The sequence below is a fragment of the Rutilus rutilus genome, assembly GCF_951802725.1.
Source record: "Rutilus rutilus genome assembly, chromosome: 19".
Lineage (NCBI taxonomy): Eukaryota > Metazoa > Chordata > Actinopteri > Cypriniformes > Leuciscidae > Rutilus > Rutilus rutilus.
The window spans coordinates 20,182,264-20,196,869 of record NC_140232.1 but is presented as its reverse complement, the minus strand read 5'-3'; the positions used below and the strand labels follow the sequence as shown (position 1 = coordinate 20,196,869).

General features: G+C 38.6%; 2 protein-coding genes across 4 annotated transcripts; both read right to left on the bottom strand.

Moving 5' to 3' along the window:
* Positions 1-127: 127 nt before the first annotated feature.
* On the bottom strand, positions 128-2,740 carry LOC311278905 (uncharacterized protein). 3 transcript variants are annotated; one of them, XM_084390048.1, is made up of 7 exons: positions 2,610-2,731; positions 1,839-2,171; positions 1,585-1,713; positions 1,345-1,404; positions 1,107-1,202; positions 840-895; positions 128-715 (listed from the first exon to the last, which is right to left on the bottom strand). In XM_084390048.1, the coding sequence occupies exons 1-7, from the start codon at positions 2,644-2,646 to the stop codon at positions 548-550; spliced, it is 879 nt and encodes a 292-aa protein (XP_084246174.1). In that variant the 5' UTR covers positions 2,647-2,731; the 3' UTR covers positions 128-547. The 3 variants fall into 3 exon arrangements, with proteins under 3 accessions (XP_084246174.1, XP_084246175.1, XP_084246176.1); XM_084390049.1 differs by having other exon boundaries at positions 1,585-1,710; positions 2,610-2,727; XM_084390050.1 differs by lacking the exon at positions 1,839-2,171 and having other exon boundaries at positions 2,610-2,740.
* A 496-nt stretch (positions 2,741-3,236) lies between these two features.
* lmod1a (leiomodin 1a (smooth muscle)) lies at positions 3,237-10,660 on the bottom strand. Its single transcript, XM_084389883.1, has 3 exons — positions 10,133-10,660; positions 6,506-8,233; positions 3,237-4,509 (listed from the first exon to the last, which is right to left on the bottom strand). The coding sequence occupies exons 1-3, from the start codon at positions 10,391-10,393 to the stop codon at positions 4,483-4,485; spliced, it is 2,016 nt and encodes a 671-aa protein (XP_084246009.1). The 5' UTR covers positions 10,394-10,660; the 3' UTR covers positions 3,237-4,482.
* Positions 10,661-14,606: the final 3,946 nt, after the last annotated feature.

Sequence of the window (14,606 nt, the reverse complement as noted above, 5' to 3'; positions counted from 1 at the left end):
CACAAATGGCATACAAGGTTTTATCTCATCTTGACTGTGATTTTGCATAAAGCCATTCTTTTAGCTATTTTATATTCTGTGGCTCTGTGTTTGACTTGTTATTCTCAGAAAAAAAATGAGACAGATATAGAATAAACAAGCTTTAATATAAGAGACACAATAATAATACACACCATCGGTCTAAAAAGTCACAAGAAGACACAAAGACACAGAGGTGAAAGAAAAAATATATGAATTCACATGGATTGATGGATTGATCTCCGTTTTTTTCCGATTTGAGTCAGGCAGACTACTAAACAATGTTTTTTTTAAATGCAACTTTGCATTTACATCACGGAAGCTAATGCTATTATTTACACAGGAAATGCACACTGTAATTTAACACTGCAGCTCAGTTCAATGTCACAACCTGATGCACATGTCCACAGCAGGATGTTTGCAGGCAGACATGTCTGTTTAGCAAGTTGACCACGCGCATCATTTCACGTCAACAGGGTTTCAAGAATAAGATTTTTTTTTTGAGAGAATGATACTGATCTATTTATCCTCAGTAGTGTGTGATGAGTGAATAAAAATCGTTCACATCATCCTGAGGTGCAGGACCACAATACTGCACTGTGGAATATATTACAGAAAAATTGGCATCTCTAGCTGGACCAGCCAGGCTGTTCTCGGTCACCATTTCATCGTAGATGTGATGGACATCATCTACAGTCTAAGAGATATAGGGGAATACATACAAAAAATGTTGATCAACTGTATTTTGTTGGGTTAATATGGTTTGTAATCAGATATTGGTGCTTTAGGATAAAATTGTGTAAGAGTAGATTTTCCCATACCTGGTTGAGATCTGGTGAATCTTGAACTGAATTTTCAGGAACAGCACTGTTCAAACCTAAAAGAAACATGATGGTGTAGAGCCCATTCAAAGTGACTTAAAGTGCATTAGTGATCTAAACAAAATACATTATCATAGCATTACTAAATACCCAGCAGTCACACCAGTTCTCTAGGCCTATGTGATTTTTAAAACAAATGCAATGGGGCTTTTTTATCACTTTTGGGCATTTGAATCAGATCAAGTCTTTATTTGTGTGAGGTCTTACATCTGGAAGTTGGTATTTTACAGAGAAACGTTGAAGCCACAAGAACCCCAATCACCAGCAGCACCAGAACACCTGCACACACCACAGTCACGCTGACTGAAATACAAAGAGAAAGACAAAATGTTATTATTAAGTTTGCTGCAGCATGTTTGGCATGTCAAGCTAACTGTTAACATGTTAGGACAGTCATTATTAAAAAATCTGGTATGAACACAATGCTACACAAAGAAATTCATACAAAACGATTCTGGCTTTGACTGGACTGTTGGTGAGAACTTCTCATAAGAAGTAGAGTTATCTGAGAGAGAGACAAAAAAGAGAGAATCACAGATTTATTAAAAACAGGCAGAATCTCTCCTTTGAAGAACATTGAAGGTGAAAGTGTAAAATACTAAATATAATATAAATGTTTTTCAAAAGCAGGCCCAAACAGACTAAATTGAGTATGTTTGTCTTAAATTATAAATAATCAAGCTACTTTTGTAAAATGTATCATTAGTTTGCAGACTGGATGTAACTTCTGCAGAGGTGAGTGTTGTTGTTGTCCATGTAGATGTAGTTGTAATTGTCTTTTCAGAGGTGTGTGAAGGTCTGTTCACAGGAGCTGCTGAAAATAAAACAGACAAAAAAAAAGAGGAATTTAATAAACATTTTGTAAAGCTATGTGAAATTATTTCAATAGGAAGACAAATGTATATATTATATTCACAAACTGTTTGCAGAAAAACCCACCTTGATGGACAGACAGATGAACTTTCTTCAATTTGTCACTGAACCATTTGTCAACTCCACAGTAATAAACACCGGAGTCTTTGAGTCTGAGATCTTTGATGGTTACATAGAAGATCCTGCTACTCACAGTATCAATCAAAGAGTATCTTCCATCAGAGACGACCTGATCAGTCTTTCCACTTTTAATCAAAACATGCTGTGATCCACAGGGATAACGGCAAAGGTACTTGGGTGTATATTTGTAATCATCTGCATATGGACATGTGATCTTCACCTTTTCACCCACTGTTCCCTCAAAAACATCTCCAGACTTCATCAGAACGCTGGTCAAAACTAGAGAGAACTTCATCACGTCAGTCTATTTGTTAAACTGAAACATTTTTACACAGTCCTTTTTTCCAAAAATATACAGAGGGTCATCAGACAACTACAGCTGAACCAGTTCAATTTAACTTTAAATACTCACATTTATATCTACATTGATAGCCTGCAATCAGATGTCAATGTAAGCATCTCTAAAAATGAAACCATCTTGAAATCATTCTGAATTGTCAATTCAGGCAAGATCATTTAACCCTGGAATAATGTAACTATCAATGAAATATTTACTACAGAACTTTTGTTTGTAAAACACCTAGTCAAATTTCGGATCGTTGGTATATTTTACTTAAAAGGTCACTAAATTCATGTAGGCCTATATTTCCTATTTTAACATGCACACAACTAATACAAGATTAATGATTAAACATCAAGCAGGAAAAAAGTATTTACCTACGAAAAGAGACAGAATCTTTAGATGGGTTTTCATTCTCCCTAGCTTATCATCCTCTTCAAGAAAGACATGATCTTTATAATAACAACATAACACAACATTATAGTCTGCTTCCTGTTTCTCACTCAGAGAGAGAGAGAGAGAGAGAGAGAGAGAGAGAGAGAGAGAGAGAGCAAGTGCAAATATGATTATGCAAGTTTAGTGTTGTTAACAAGACTGTGAAAGGCAAAAAAAAAAAAAAAGCCAGAGGACAAGAGAGCCAGTCTTTCAGCTATTAAATTTTTTTTTTTCTGCTTCCATTGCTAACATTTTAAGAAAAAAATGCCTCATTATGAGTCTTAATTGTGCTGCTATAAACTATACATACTCTTTTGAGCTAATTTTTCTTACCTATTTTTTGCACTACAACATCCGCCACAATATATATGTCTTTAATATTTTCTCCTACAAAGGAATGAACTACTTTGAAAAATATTAGTCTACATTTCATCTTCTGTCTGTTCTGCACTATGAAACCTTGTCTCTTTTGCCACCCGTAGGTGGGATCCATGAACTGCACCAGTTGTATTAAATTATACTGTAGTAGCCTTCTACAGACAAGTTAGATGTCTTCTTTATCCACAAAATAAAGTTAAACTTCAAGCTTTAATTGCATATTCATTGTACATAGAACAACCAAAATAAGATAATGTGATTATTTGAGTTCATGTTGGCAGTTTTCACACTTTGACCTCCTGTTCTCTCATGAATAAAAGAGAGCCTGCTAACTACAGAGCCAATGTAGGTCAAGCTCCACCCATCTGACCCATTTGGCTCTGCAGTGAGCACCAAATCAAACTTAATCAACACCAGGAACCATTTGTGGAGGTTTATTCACCAATCTTTTATCCAGCTAAAAAAAAAAAAAAAAATCATAAAAATAAAGTACAAATCATAAAATTCAAACGGCTAAATCCACATCGGTTAGGACTACATATTCAGAGATCTCAGATAAGTAATATTGCTAATTCAATACTTCTCAAGTGATTTCTACAGTATTTATCACAATTAAAAACAGTTGTGGTTGTTTTCATCTTGATTTATAAGGGGAAAATAAGAAATTCTGCTCATTGATAAATGGATGATATTGTTTGCAGATGTGAAAAGAAGCTGTTCAATTTGTTCTATTTTCCCTCCTTATAAACTATCATTCATTAATGTTTTTAAATACACTGATAAAGCATTTAATTGATTAAAAATATGCTGCAGAAAGCATGGGAGGAACTTTCACCTTAATATCTTAATCATTTAACCACAATGCATATGCCCTGCACTACTTTCATTGGTACAAATGGAGGATTGTTTGATAAACAACATGAAGAATAGCATTTGTAATGAAACTATGATGAATTAAATATATACAGTACATGACCATAAACAGATCTGCTTATGAAAATAAACACAATATCACATATGTAATCAATAAGTAGTTTATAGTTACCATGTACTGTAGAATTTAAAGTCAACCGTAAATCAAAATTGACAATTCTTGTTTTGTTTTTATTCAATATTGCAGTATTTATTATACATGATGTATCCGTGCACATCATTATTTTATTTTTTTCATGTGCCCTCGTAATCTTTAATTAAAATAACTTCCCTTTCCTCCTCTCTAGTATGTTGACTGTTTAACTGTCAGTCCAGGGAAGTGTCTCACTGAAGTGTCCCACCTCAGATGTTTAGATTTCAGATAATCCCAATCGGCTGTATTTCAGAGTGTCTAAACCAGTTAAGGTGGAATCTCATCTTGATGATTCAATGACTCCACAGATGATGATGGGGCACTGGAGGACTGCAAGGGAATCTGGTAGAAGCACATACCCTGGACAGATGCTATCTCAACCAATTAGGGATCTCAACCTGAAAGGCAGATTAAAAAGAAGATTAAGCATTTATAATAAGATATTCAAATGTAACTTCTCTTTTGATAAAAAACAAAAACAAAATGTTATTAAAGGGGTCATGAACTGCATTGTTTTATTGTTTTATAATGGGGTGCACTTAAAATGTTTTCTTTTCATAATTTAGAAATAAAAGCCATTTTTCCTACCCTGATTTTAGCCCTCTGATTTCAATGCTGTTTGAAGGGGCATGTCTGCTGTGAGACTTCAGTGTAAACGCCCACTGCTGTGATTGGCTGACATCTTTGCATATGAAATAGCTAGTATTACATGTAGAACTCTCTCGAAAACCTTTAGCACGTTTTTACTATTGTAGCTCTCAAGATTAACTAATCTATAGCATTATATTTAGATCGTGGCATGAAAGGTTGCAGTGATGAGCATTGTGGCCTATCACAGAAATGTTGAGCGCATGAATGCAGTGATCTCGTCATTGATTTCTGCACACTAACGAATGCTTTCATCATAACTAACGGTGCAAACACAATGTAAATAAGAGATTTGTTGATTAAAATCAAAGACTATAGATAAAAGGGACTTTGTTATAATGGGAGTTTTGGTGAGGGTCCAGAACTCAGTCACTGATAAACTCACGCTCTTTGGTTGATAGCTCCAGCGATTGTAAAAGGGAGCGTTTTTGATCGCTTTCTAAATATAATTTATTTAATCACAGTTTAAATAACAGATTATTTTCATCCTACTAAGAGAAACAATGTGAAGTTGACCCTTTAGTCACTGGTTTGATTTACTGACACATAGATAAAGAACATCTGACTGTACATGAATCGTTACATATCAGAAATCACTGGTCACAGATCAGGCATTAGAATGAACAGTTACTTACATGTTGTCGCATTACTGTCGATTTTTTATTTCAAATCCTGGTTCGAAATTGCGACTGATTTACCAAAGAATACACAGTGAAATGTCCCAAATACAAATGAATAATGCTCAACTGAGACATTCACATTGTTGAAAATAAATAACCACATTCCTAGCATTAGGATCCTTTGGAATGTATTGTTGTTTTTTGTCAAGTGATCCTGCTCTCCTCTCCTCGTCATCTCACTAACACGCCAGTGGGCGGGGCCAAAGTTGCAATGATTAAGTAGGCATTGATTTTCTTCTACACTTTAATAACCCTATATAATTATTTATTTTTTAGAGCTGTCAGGACAGATTATGTGGGCAATTTCATATATGCGTCATTCACCTGTGTTGATATGTCATATGACATCATATCCATACAGAGAAAAGCTGCTCTAGCTCTACTGGGTTAGCCTGACTACGTCAGACTTCTTACTTCCGCTCAATTTCATTTCGCTTCTGTACTCAGTCTGAGACAGCGTAATAGCTTTCCGTTTTCCTCCGGCCTGAAAACAGCCGGCCAATCAACGAACAGAGGGCGGGCTGAGAGCCGTGACGTAGACACTGATTGTACCGTGGATGCGTAGATTTACTTCACATAATCTGCAAAAGTCGTTCACAGCCATGTTCACTCCGGTATTTCGCTCGATGGTTTTGTTTTCGCATCATACTACATGTGTTTACAGTGGAAGTTAGATGCGGCTGAGCATGCGCATAACACAAACGTTATGTGATTGGCTTACGGGAACCAATGATTTTAAACTTCAGACAAGCGCCCCCTGCGAGAAAGAAAACGCTTTTCAATTATGCCATGCCAGACTCTGTCTACGAAGCAAAGCGAAGTAGCAGAGTTTGGTATTACCAGGCTACTACTGGGTAGCGTGAGGCTGAAAAATTTGTGTCACAATGGAAATAGAACTTACTTTTTTAACGGAGGTGAAGTAATCACTTTTTCAAAAGATGTAATCAAAGAGTATGTGTAGAATGTAGAATGAAGCCTTCACATTTTTCTTATTAAAAGGGTAATATTTAAATGTACACTCATGTTCTTGCTTGTGTAGTAACATCATGATGTCCGTTTCACTTGCCTTTTTGAGAGCGTTCATGCTGCAGTTTCTGATAGAGTCCAGGAGCTGATCTCTGGAGCTCCTGTCCGTCTGTCGGACAACAGCACTGCTGTCTGGTTTCCTTTGAGAGATTGGGGTCAGCGACCTCCTCAGGGCCTGGACATCTAACGCTGGACTGGGAGGTGGTGGAGGAGGAGGAGGAGCTTGTCGACTTCCTGTTGCTCCTTTTTTCTTTCCTGTAACCTCAGAGGGGAGGGGTTTAGACGGTGGCGTTGTGGGCGGAGCTTTAGGAGTTTCCTGAGCAGAGGTGAATTTTGAAATGGCAACAAATTTAGAGTCTTTCTTCTGAGTGTAAATGGACTGTGTCCGCTTATTTGTTTCAGCTGAGCTCTTATCTTCACGTGGGGTTTTGTGAGTGGAGTCGGTCTCCAGTCTGGCGAGTTTTTGCGCTTCTAGTCTTTGCTGCCGCTTCCTGTCCATGTTTCGGCTCAAGATGTTTGTCATGGTCATCCTGGGCCCAGCCAGCTCGAAATGATATCCCAACTTCATCAGAGAAGAGTTGTCACGTAAGACTTTGGCCATCTCCATCTCAGTCTTCCCTCCGCAGATGTGTCTCTGGTTATGAAACCTCAGCTCCATGAGCGTGCTGTTGTGCTGAAGAGAGTTGATGATGGCCAGGATGCCTTTGCCTGTCAAATGGTTCGAGTCGAGGTTGATTCCGGTCAGGGTCGAGTTATTTCGCAGGGTTCCAGCGATGGCGAACGCAACATGATCATCCGCTCTCGTGTTTGCGAGGCAGAAGGTTTTGACGTGAGTGTTGCTGCAAAGACCCTCAGCAAACTGGATCAGAGTGTCTGTCTTAATGGCATCTGAATTATTAACATTGACCTCTGTTAGTTCAGGGTCGTCGCTGCGAACCTGCTCTAGAAGGTCGTCAAACATGCTGGAGCCAGTATCACTGTCAATATCTTCGCTAACGGACTCATCTTCCTCAGTAGTAACAGAACGGTCATCGGCACCATGACAGTTCCCCGAGCTGTTACAGGTGGAATTGGTAGATATCTTAACCTCTTTGTTGTCTGACTGTTTTACTTGTTCTCTCTCTTTCTGTGCTCTGGTTGTATCTCTCTGTGAGGGACTTTTCTCATCCACCTCTTCTCTCTCCTTTCTTCTACTTGTCTCTTCTACATTTTTAATTCTGCTTTTTTTCTCCTCTGTTTCTCCACCTTTTAGGTTTAATCTTCCTACTGCTCTGTTGTTCTTGGGTTCCTCTATGGTTTTAGTTCTGCTTTCGTCTTGGTTCTTGTCATATGCTTTATTGTCTTTTACTTTTAGGCCTTCGGCATCTTTATCCCCCTGCAGTTTGGAGACAAACCCTCGTATTTTGGAGTTTTCACACACTCTTTTCTCCTCCTTCCTCCCTCTTTCTTTCTTATCCTCTTTTTTCTCTTGCAGTTTGGATATGAGGTCTAGAGTTTTGCTGCTTCCTCTTTCTTTCCTAGAAAGTTCTTTTCCACTTTCTGTCTTATTACCTGTCTTCTCTGCTTCTCTCTTGTCTTCCTCCATTTTATTTTGATCAGGTAAACCCTTAAAGTCATCCTCTATTTTTCTCACTCGCTCCTTATCTTTTTCACTCTCTGCATTTCTGCTCTCTGTGTCAGGAGGATCGCCGCTCTGCGACCTGGAAAACTCTCTGCTCCTCATCCGGCGGAGTCGATCTCTCCTTCTGCCATCCCCTTTTGCCTCTCCCTTCAACAGTAAACACAAAAGAAATTAGTCACAGCACATTAAATCTGAGAAGCTGTTTGTATTTTTGTAGTTGGCATTTCTGATTTTGGCTAATCGTGATCTGACTTTTGACATCTTAATCACCGTATTCACATTCTATTAGTTCCCATTTGCTTTCATTTCAGTGTAATTATAGATAAATATCAACATGATCATAATACATGGGGGCATCAAACAAAGGACACATATCTAGAATAATTACAGCCAATGGCTCTGGACCCAGCTAGACTCGACTGAGTGAGTTATTTTTAGTGGTCATTAAAAGGGAATGAACATACTGTGTAGATTTGTGTGCCATTGTTTGAAGAAGTCTTAAAACTCTCAGATGTGCCCTTATAAGGCAGCAAAGGGAGGAACATTCAGGTCTGGAATGCCGTCCTTGACTATTCCAAAGCCTCACTGTGGCCAAGCTTCAAGTAAACACATTCACAAATCGTTGAAGTGCATCACTCTTAACTACTGACTACTGTAAAATAACCTTAACATAAATTTAATTCTCACAGCTGTTTTACTGAATACACTGGAAGTGACTGTTCAGTTAGCAAATTCACACTGCCAACACAATGACACACCTGAACAGACTTCACAGAAGAATATCAATAAATCAGAAAGATGATTTTTAATAAGCTATAAATGGGGAATCACTGATTATAAAGAGCACAATGTTACTTCGTAACTTGTGACGCTCCTGTGTGTTCTGTTGCCTGCTGAACATGTTTCGAACAAACACTTCAGTGTCTCAATAGAGTTTAAAAGTAGTGTGTGGCCCCTTGAGAGCATCTCACATTACTAGTGCTTCATTAGAACCTGTTTAAAACACAACTAGCACTCTCCAAAAACATAAGGAACACCATCCCAGAAGAACCAGACCATCTGTTCTTTTCTGTTTCTTTTACTGTAGACAATTTTTACAGCCTCCTCTCAGAAAACCATGTTGAGGTGAACCTAAAAGTGAATGAATGCAGCAACTCTGAAGTCAAAGGTTAGTTCTGCATAGTTTATATGGAGTGCCAACTACAAATTATTATCCCCCAGAACCACAGAAGGGAGAGAGAATCCTGTGTTTATACCAGACAACAATTAACTAAACCATGATACAAAATGTTTATAAAGACATTTGGCTGTAATGAAAAATTAAATGCTTCAGGATTTTTACCCAAGAGAAGTTTATACTGTTATACTAAAATAACTTCTTGTCAGAAGTGTTTTGGAAATGTGTTGTTGATAAAGAGCTTTGACTCACAGTTGGATGTACAAAGTGTTTTGTAAATGTGCACCACAGGCAAATACTCTAAAGCAAAGAAAAAGTCCATCACCGCCAGATGATGGCAACATTATAGGCCATTAGGGTCCCGGGTGTGCAGCAAAACGGGTGTTGACATGTGAAACCATGACAGCATGTCAGGCACGTAGGCCGGACTGATTAACATGGATCTCAGTGCTAAATCAGCCATTCACTGTGTCCACAGATCTACAAAAATGTCACACTATGATGAGATCTTAAACTGCAAAAGACTGAATGACAGATGAACACAGGTCAGCTCTCCATTCTTCAAGTCTCTAAACTTGGCCACTGAGAGCAAACTATTTCCATAGGAAAAATGCATCAATATGTCAGTGTATTTTGGAATTTGGGATTTAGTTTGAAATAACTAAATATTACTTTTTAAGTGTTTTAAAGATTTAAGGGTTTTGTTGATGGACAAAAAAAAAAGAAAAAAAAAAGCTGTTTAACAGTTGGATATAATATTAAAAATAAGAATAAAGAAAATTACTTTACATAATAGCCTACTACTACTATTGATAATAATAATAACTGTCAATGTTTGTTGTTGTTGTTGTTGTTATTATACGCATCACCTCTACGCTCAACTCTCTCCGGATCAGTTTCTTGGTCTCCCGCTCGCAGTAGTCCAGCATAGCCTCTCTGTTATATCCTCTGGACGGTAGTTTATCCGTCTGATTCCGCTGGCGGAGTCCCACCGGTACGGTCGGGTCGGGATCGATAAAAACGAGCTCCCGCTCGAGCTCCTTCACTTCCTCCGGTGAGAGCGTCGCGAGGAGCAGGTCCGTGTCCGAGTCATCGCTCCCCTGCCGCTCCGAGACCTTTGGTCTGGACATTTTTCTTTGGAAATATGTAATGTTTATTAGCCAAGTATAATGTTTTAGTCTTCGGGAATGCAGCTGACCCAGCTAAAAGAGTATATTTTCCCTTCACAAATGCCGTTAAAAACCATGAAAAAAGGGGTGCAGACCAGAGGGTCTCGCGCTCAGAGCGCCTTTCACGAGCTCCAGCTCAAGGCGGAGCGCCAAGACGCATTCCGCGCGAACCTTCACATTTGCGTGACCGCCTGCAGCCTGCGCACACGCACTAATGCGAGAGCGTCTGTCTATCGGTCAGACAGTGTGTACCCCATACTGCTCCTCCAAAGTCATTTTCTCACAAGCCACCTCCACTGACTGGAAGATTTCTTTCTGTCATAATATTCTTTTCACTTTCCATATAGTAGCTAGCCTAGCCTACTAAAATAACAAAAGTTCTCATTGGCCTTGCTTCCTCTACCTTTTCCTCTTGTAGTAGATTACTTGCTATTGGTATTCTTCCTCTTGTTTCACCACTTTCTGTATTGTTTAAATCATAAGCCCGAACTTATAAGTGGTTTGGATAAATACTGGGGTTCTTCTGACTGGTGGTGCGACATAAATCTTGCTATGGATGTTGATTGTGTTTAACTTGTGATCGAGTTAATGATACAAATTATTTTAAATATTATGTGTGTGTGTTTCTATGAAAAATAGGGACATTTTGTGTAGAGTTTTGCAAAAAACATGGAACAAAATTAAAACGTGTGAAAACAGCTGGATTGTGTTTGTGTATTGTGTAGTAGCCTATATAGATAATTTTTCAAAAAGGTGCTTCGACAATTGCATGAATGGTTTCGAGAAAATCTGTTTTACGTAAGTAGGGTAGAGTGGGGGAAAACGCCCCCCTGGGGTAAAACGCCCCCCACCTGTTTTTCCCAAAATGATCACTAAAAGTAGTCGAGATACATTTTTACTGTTGCTATGCACTACGTTGATAACGGGGATATACAAATCTCTACAGAGAAGCTGACACCAGCGACAGATTTTAAGAGAAGAGGATTACAGGGTAAATGCTATAATTTTCAGATATTAGTAAACAAGTGTTTAATACAATATTGTTCTGCAGGATATCGCAGTGATGTATGATAGATGAATAGTGAAGTCTGTAGTTTGAGATCATATGGTATTTATAAGGAATATAATTATATTAAAAAAAAATTTAAAAAAAATTAAAAAGTCATAGCTTGTGGGGTAAAACGCCCCCCCGGGGGCATAGTTTCTCTCTATCATAATTACTATAATAAAATATTTATGTCTATCAAATCCTTTGTTTTACACTTAATGCAGTATAACTAGGTGGTAAAATCTAAATATTTGAACAAAACATGAAAAAATTACCTCAAGTGAGCATTAACTAGCTAGCTTGCTAGCAAAGTTAGCTCACTGATGGAAGGTAGTTAAATTTGGCTATTTTAGACATTGCTGAAATAAATATTAATATATATACATGTTGATACATTACTTGCCTTTTACTTTTAGAGATTAAAAACTATTTTCTGTTAATTTTGCTGTTGATCTATGAAGCAAACTGGTTGGTAAGAAAGGGGGCATTTTACCCCACCTTGGGGGGCGTTTTACCCCACCGCTGGGGCAAAACGCCCCCTTTGTACAAAAATATTTTCAGTGAAAATACTAATTAATTATGAAGGCTGAGCAATTTTAATATTTGGTGAATAACTCCTGCCATAGTCACTCAAAACCGGGATGGCAATTCTAGTCACATTTATGTTTTGTTTCACTGTAACGTAACACTTTCCTTAAGGGGGGCGTTTTCCCCCACTCTACCCTATGGGTAAAGGCTTCTGCGGCCGGATGCTCTGGCAGTTGTGAAATTACCACTAGATGGCCGCACTTTCACTAGTTCTAGCAAGGCATAATAGAAAAATAATTCCATATAGTAGAAAGAGAAGCATTTACTGTAAATTAAACTCAAATTCACCAGGAAATGACCAATTCACAAGGAAAGTTATTTTAATAAGTTAAAAGTATAATGTTGTGCATTAAATACAACTATTATTCTATACAGTGGGTACGGAAAGTATTCAGACCCCCTTAAAATTTTCACTCTTTGTTATATTGCAGGCGCAGCCATTTGCTAAAATCATTTAAGTTCTTTTTTTTTTTCCTCATTGTACACACAGCACCCCATATTGATAGAAAAACACAGAATTGTTGACATTTTTGCACATTTATTAAAAAAGAAAAACTGAAATATCACATGGTCCATTCAGACCCTTTGCTCAGTATTTAGTAGAAGCACCCTTTTGATCTAATACAGCCATGAGTCTTTTTGGGAAAGATGCAACAAGTTTTTCACACCTGGATTTGGGTATCCTCTGCCATTCCTCCTTGCAGATCCTCTCCAGTTCTGTCAGGTTGGATGGTAAACGTTGGTGGACAGCCATTTTCAGGTCTCTCCAGAGATGCTCAATTGGGTTTAAGTCAGGGCTCTGGCTGGGCCATTCAAGAACAGTCACGGAGTTGTTGTGAAGCCACTCCTTCGTTATTTTAGCTGTATGCTTAGGGGCATTGTCTTGTTGGAAGGTGAACCTTCGGCCCAGTCTGAGGTCCAGAGCACTCTGGAGAAGGTTTTCGTCCAGGATATCCCTGTGCTTGGCCGCATTCATCTTTCTCTCGATTGCAACCAGTCTTCCTGTCCCTGCAGCTGAAAAACACCCCCACAGCATGATGCTGCCACCACCATGCTTCACTGTTGAGACTGTATTGGACAGGTGATGAGCAGTGCCTGGTTTTCTCCACACATACTGCTTAGAATTAAGGCCAAAAAGTTCTATCTTGGTCTCATCAGAGCAGAGAATCTTATTTATCACCATTTTGGAGTCCTTCAGGTGTGCTTTCATGTGTCTTGCACTGAGGAGAGGCTTCCGTCAGGCCACTCTGCCATAAAGCCCCGACTGGTGGATGGCTGCAGTGATGGTTGACTTACTACAACTTTCTCCCATCTCCCGACTGCATCTCTGGAGCTCAGCCACAGTGATCTTTGGGTTCTTCTTTACCTCTCTCACCAAGGCTCTTCTCCCCCAATAGCTCAGTTTGGCCGGACAGCCAGCTCTAGGAAGGGTTCTGGTCGTCCCAAACGTCTTCCATTTAAGGATTATGGAGGCCACTGTGCTCTTAGGAACCTTAAGTGCAGCAGAAATTTTTTTGCAACCTTGGCCAGATCTGTGCCTTGCCACAATTCTGTCTCTGAGCTCTTCAGGCAGTTCCTTTGACCTCATGATTCTCATTTGCTCTGACATGCACTGTGAGCTGTAAGGTCTTATATAGACAGGTGTGTGGCTTTCCTAATCAAGTCCAATCAGTATAATCAAACACAGCTGGACTCAAATGAAGGTGTAGAACCATCTCAAGGATGATCAGAAGAAATGGACAGCACCTGAGTTAAATATATGAGTGTCACAGCAAAGGGTCTGAATACTTAGGACCATGTGATATTTCAGTTTTTCTTTTTTAATAAATGTGCAAAAATGTCAACAATTCTGTGTTTTTCTGTCAATATGGGGTGCTGTGTGTACAATAATGAGGAAAAAAAAAGAACTTAAATGATTTTAGCAAATGGCTGCAATATAACAAAGAGTGAAAAATGTAAGGGGGTCTGAATACTTTCCGTACCCACTGTATATGAAGATTAGAGAGTTTACGTGAAATTGATAGTTATCCACAACATTTTTGAGAAGTAAAAAAAAGAAAGAAAAAAAGTAGAGCGATAGATAGGATGTCTGCTAAATTAACACATTAAAAGAAAAACTAACAGGGTTAAAAATGACCCTAGGTTAAGAAGTTCAAGCACGGAAGGCTTAGTGTTACCTAAAGACACTAATACCTGCAGCAGAGAGGGTCAAATTCAGTTGTAAACAATGCTAACATAACACTGGTCTGTGATCAGTGTAAAGAAATCAGATGCACCACCATACCAGTGATCACTAAATGAAGAGAAGAGGCTTTGTCTGATATTAGAACAAAGAGTTTTATTTCACACTATAAATTGGGACACTTTTTTTTTTTTTTAAACAAGCTAGTCAAACCCCAAACCCTAACACCCCCCACCCTCACCCTTCAAAACGGCTTGAGCAGGTTTTGTGGCAGTTCATTACACTCTTCTGTCTGCTACAAATCTGACGTCCGTGTGTCCGGTACATATCCTGAATATCTGACCACCATCTCTAAA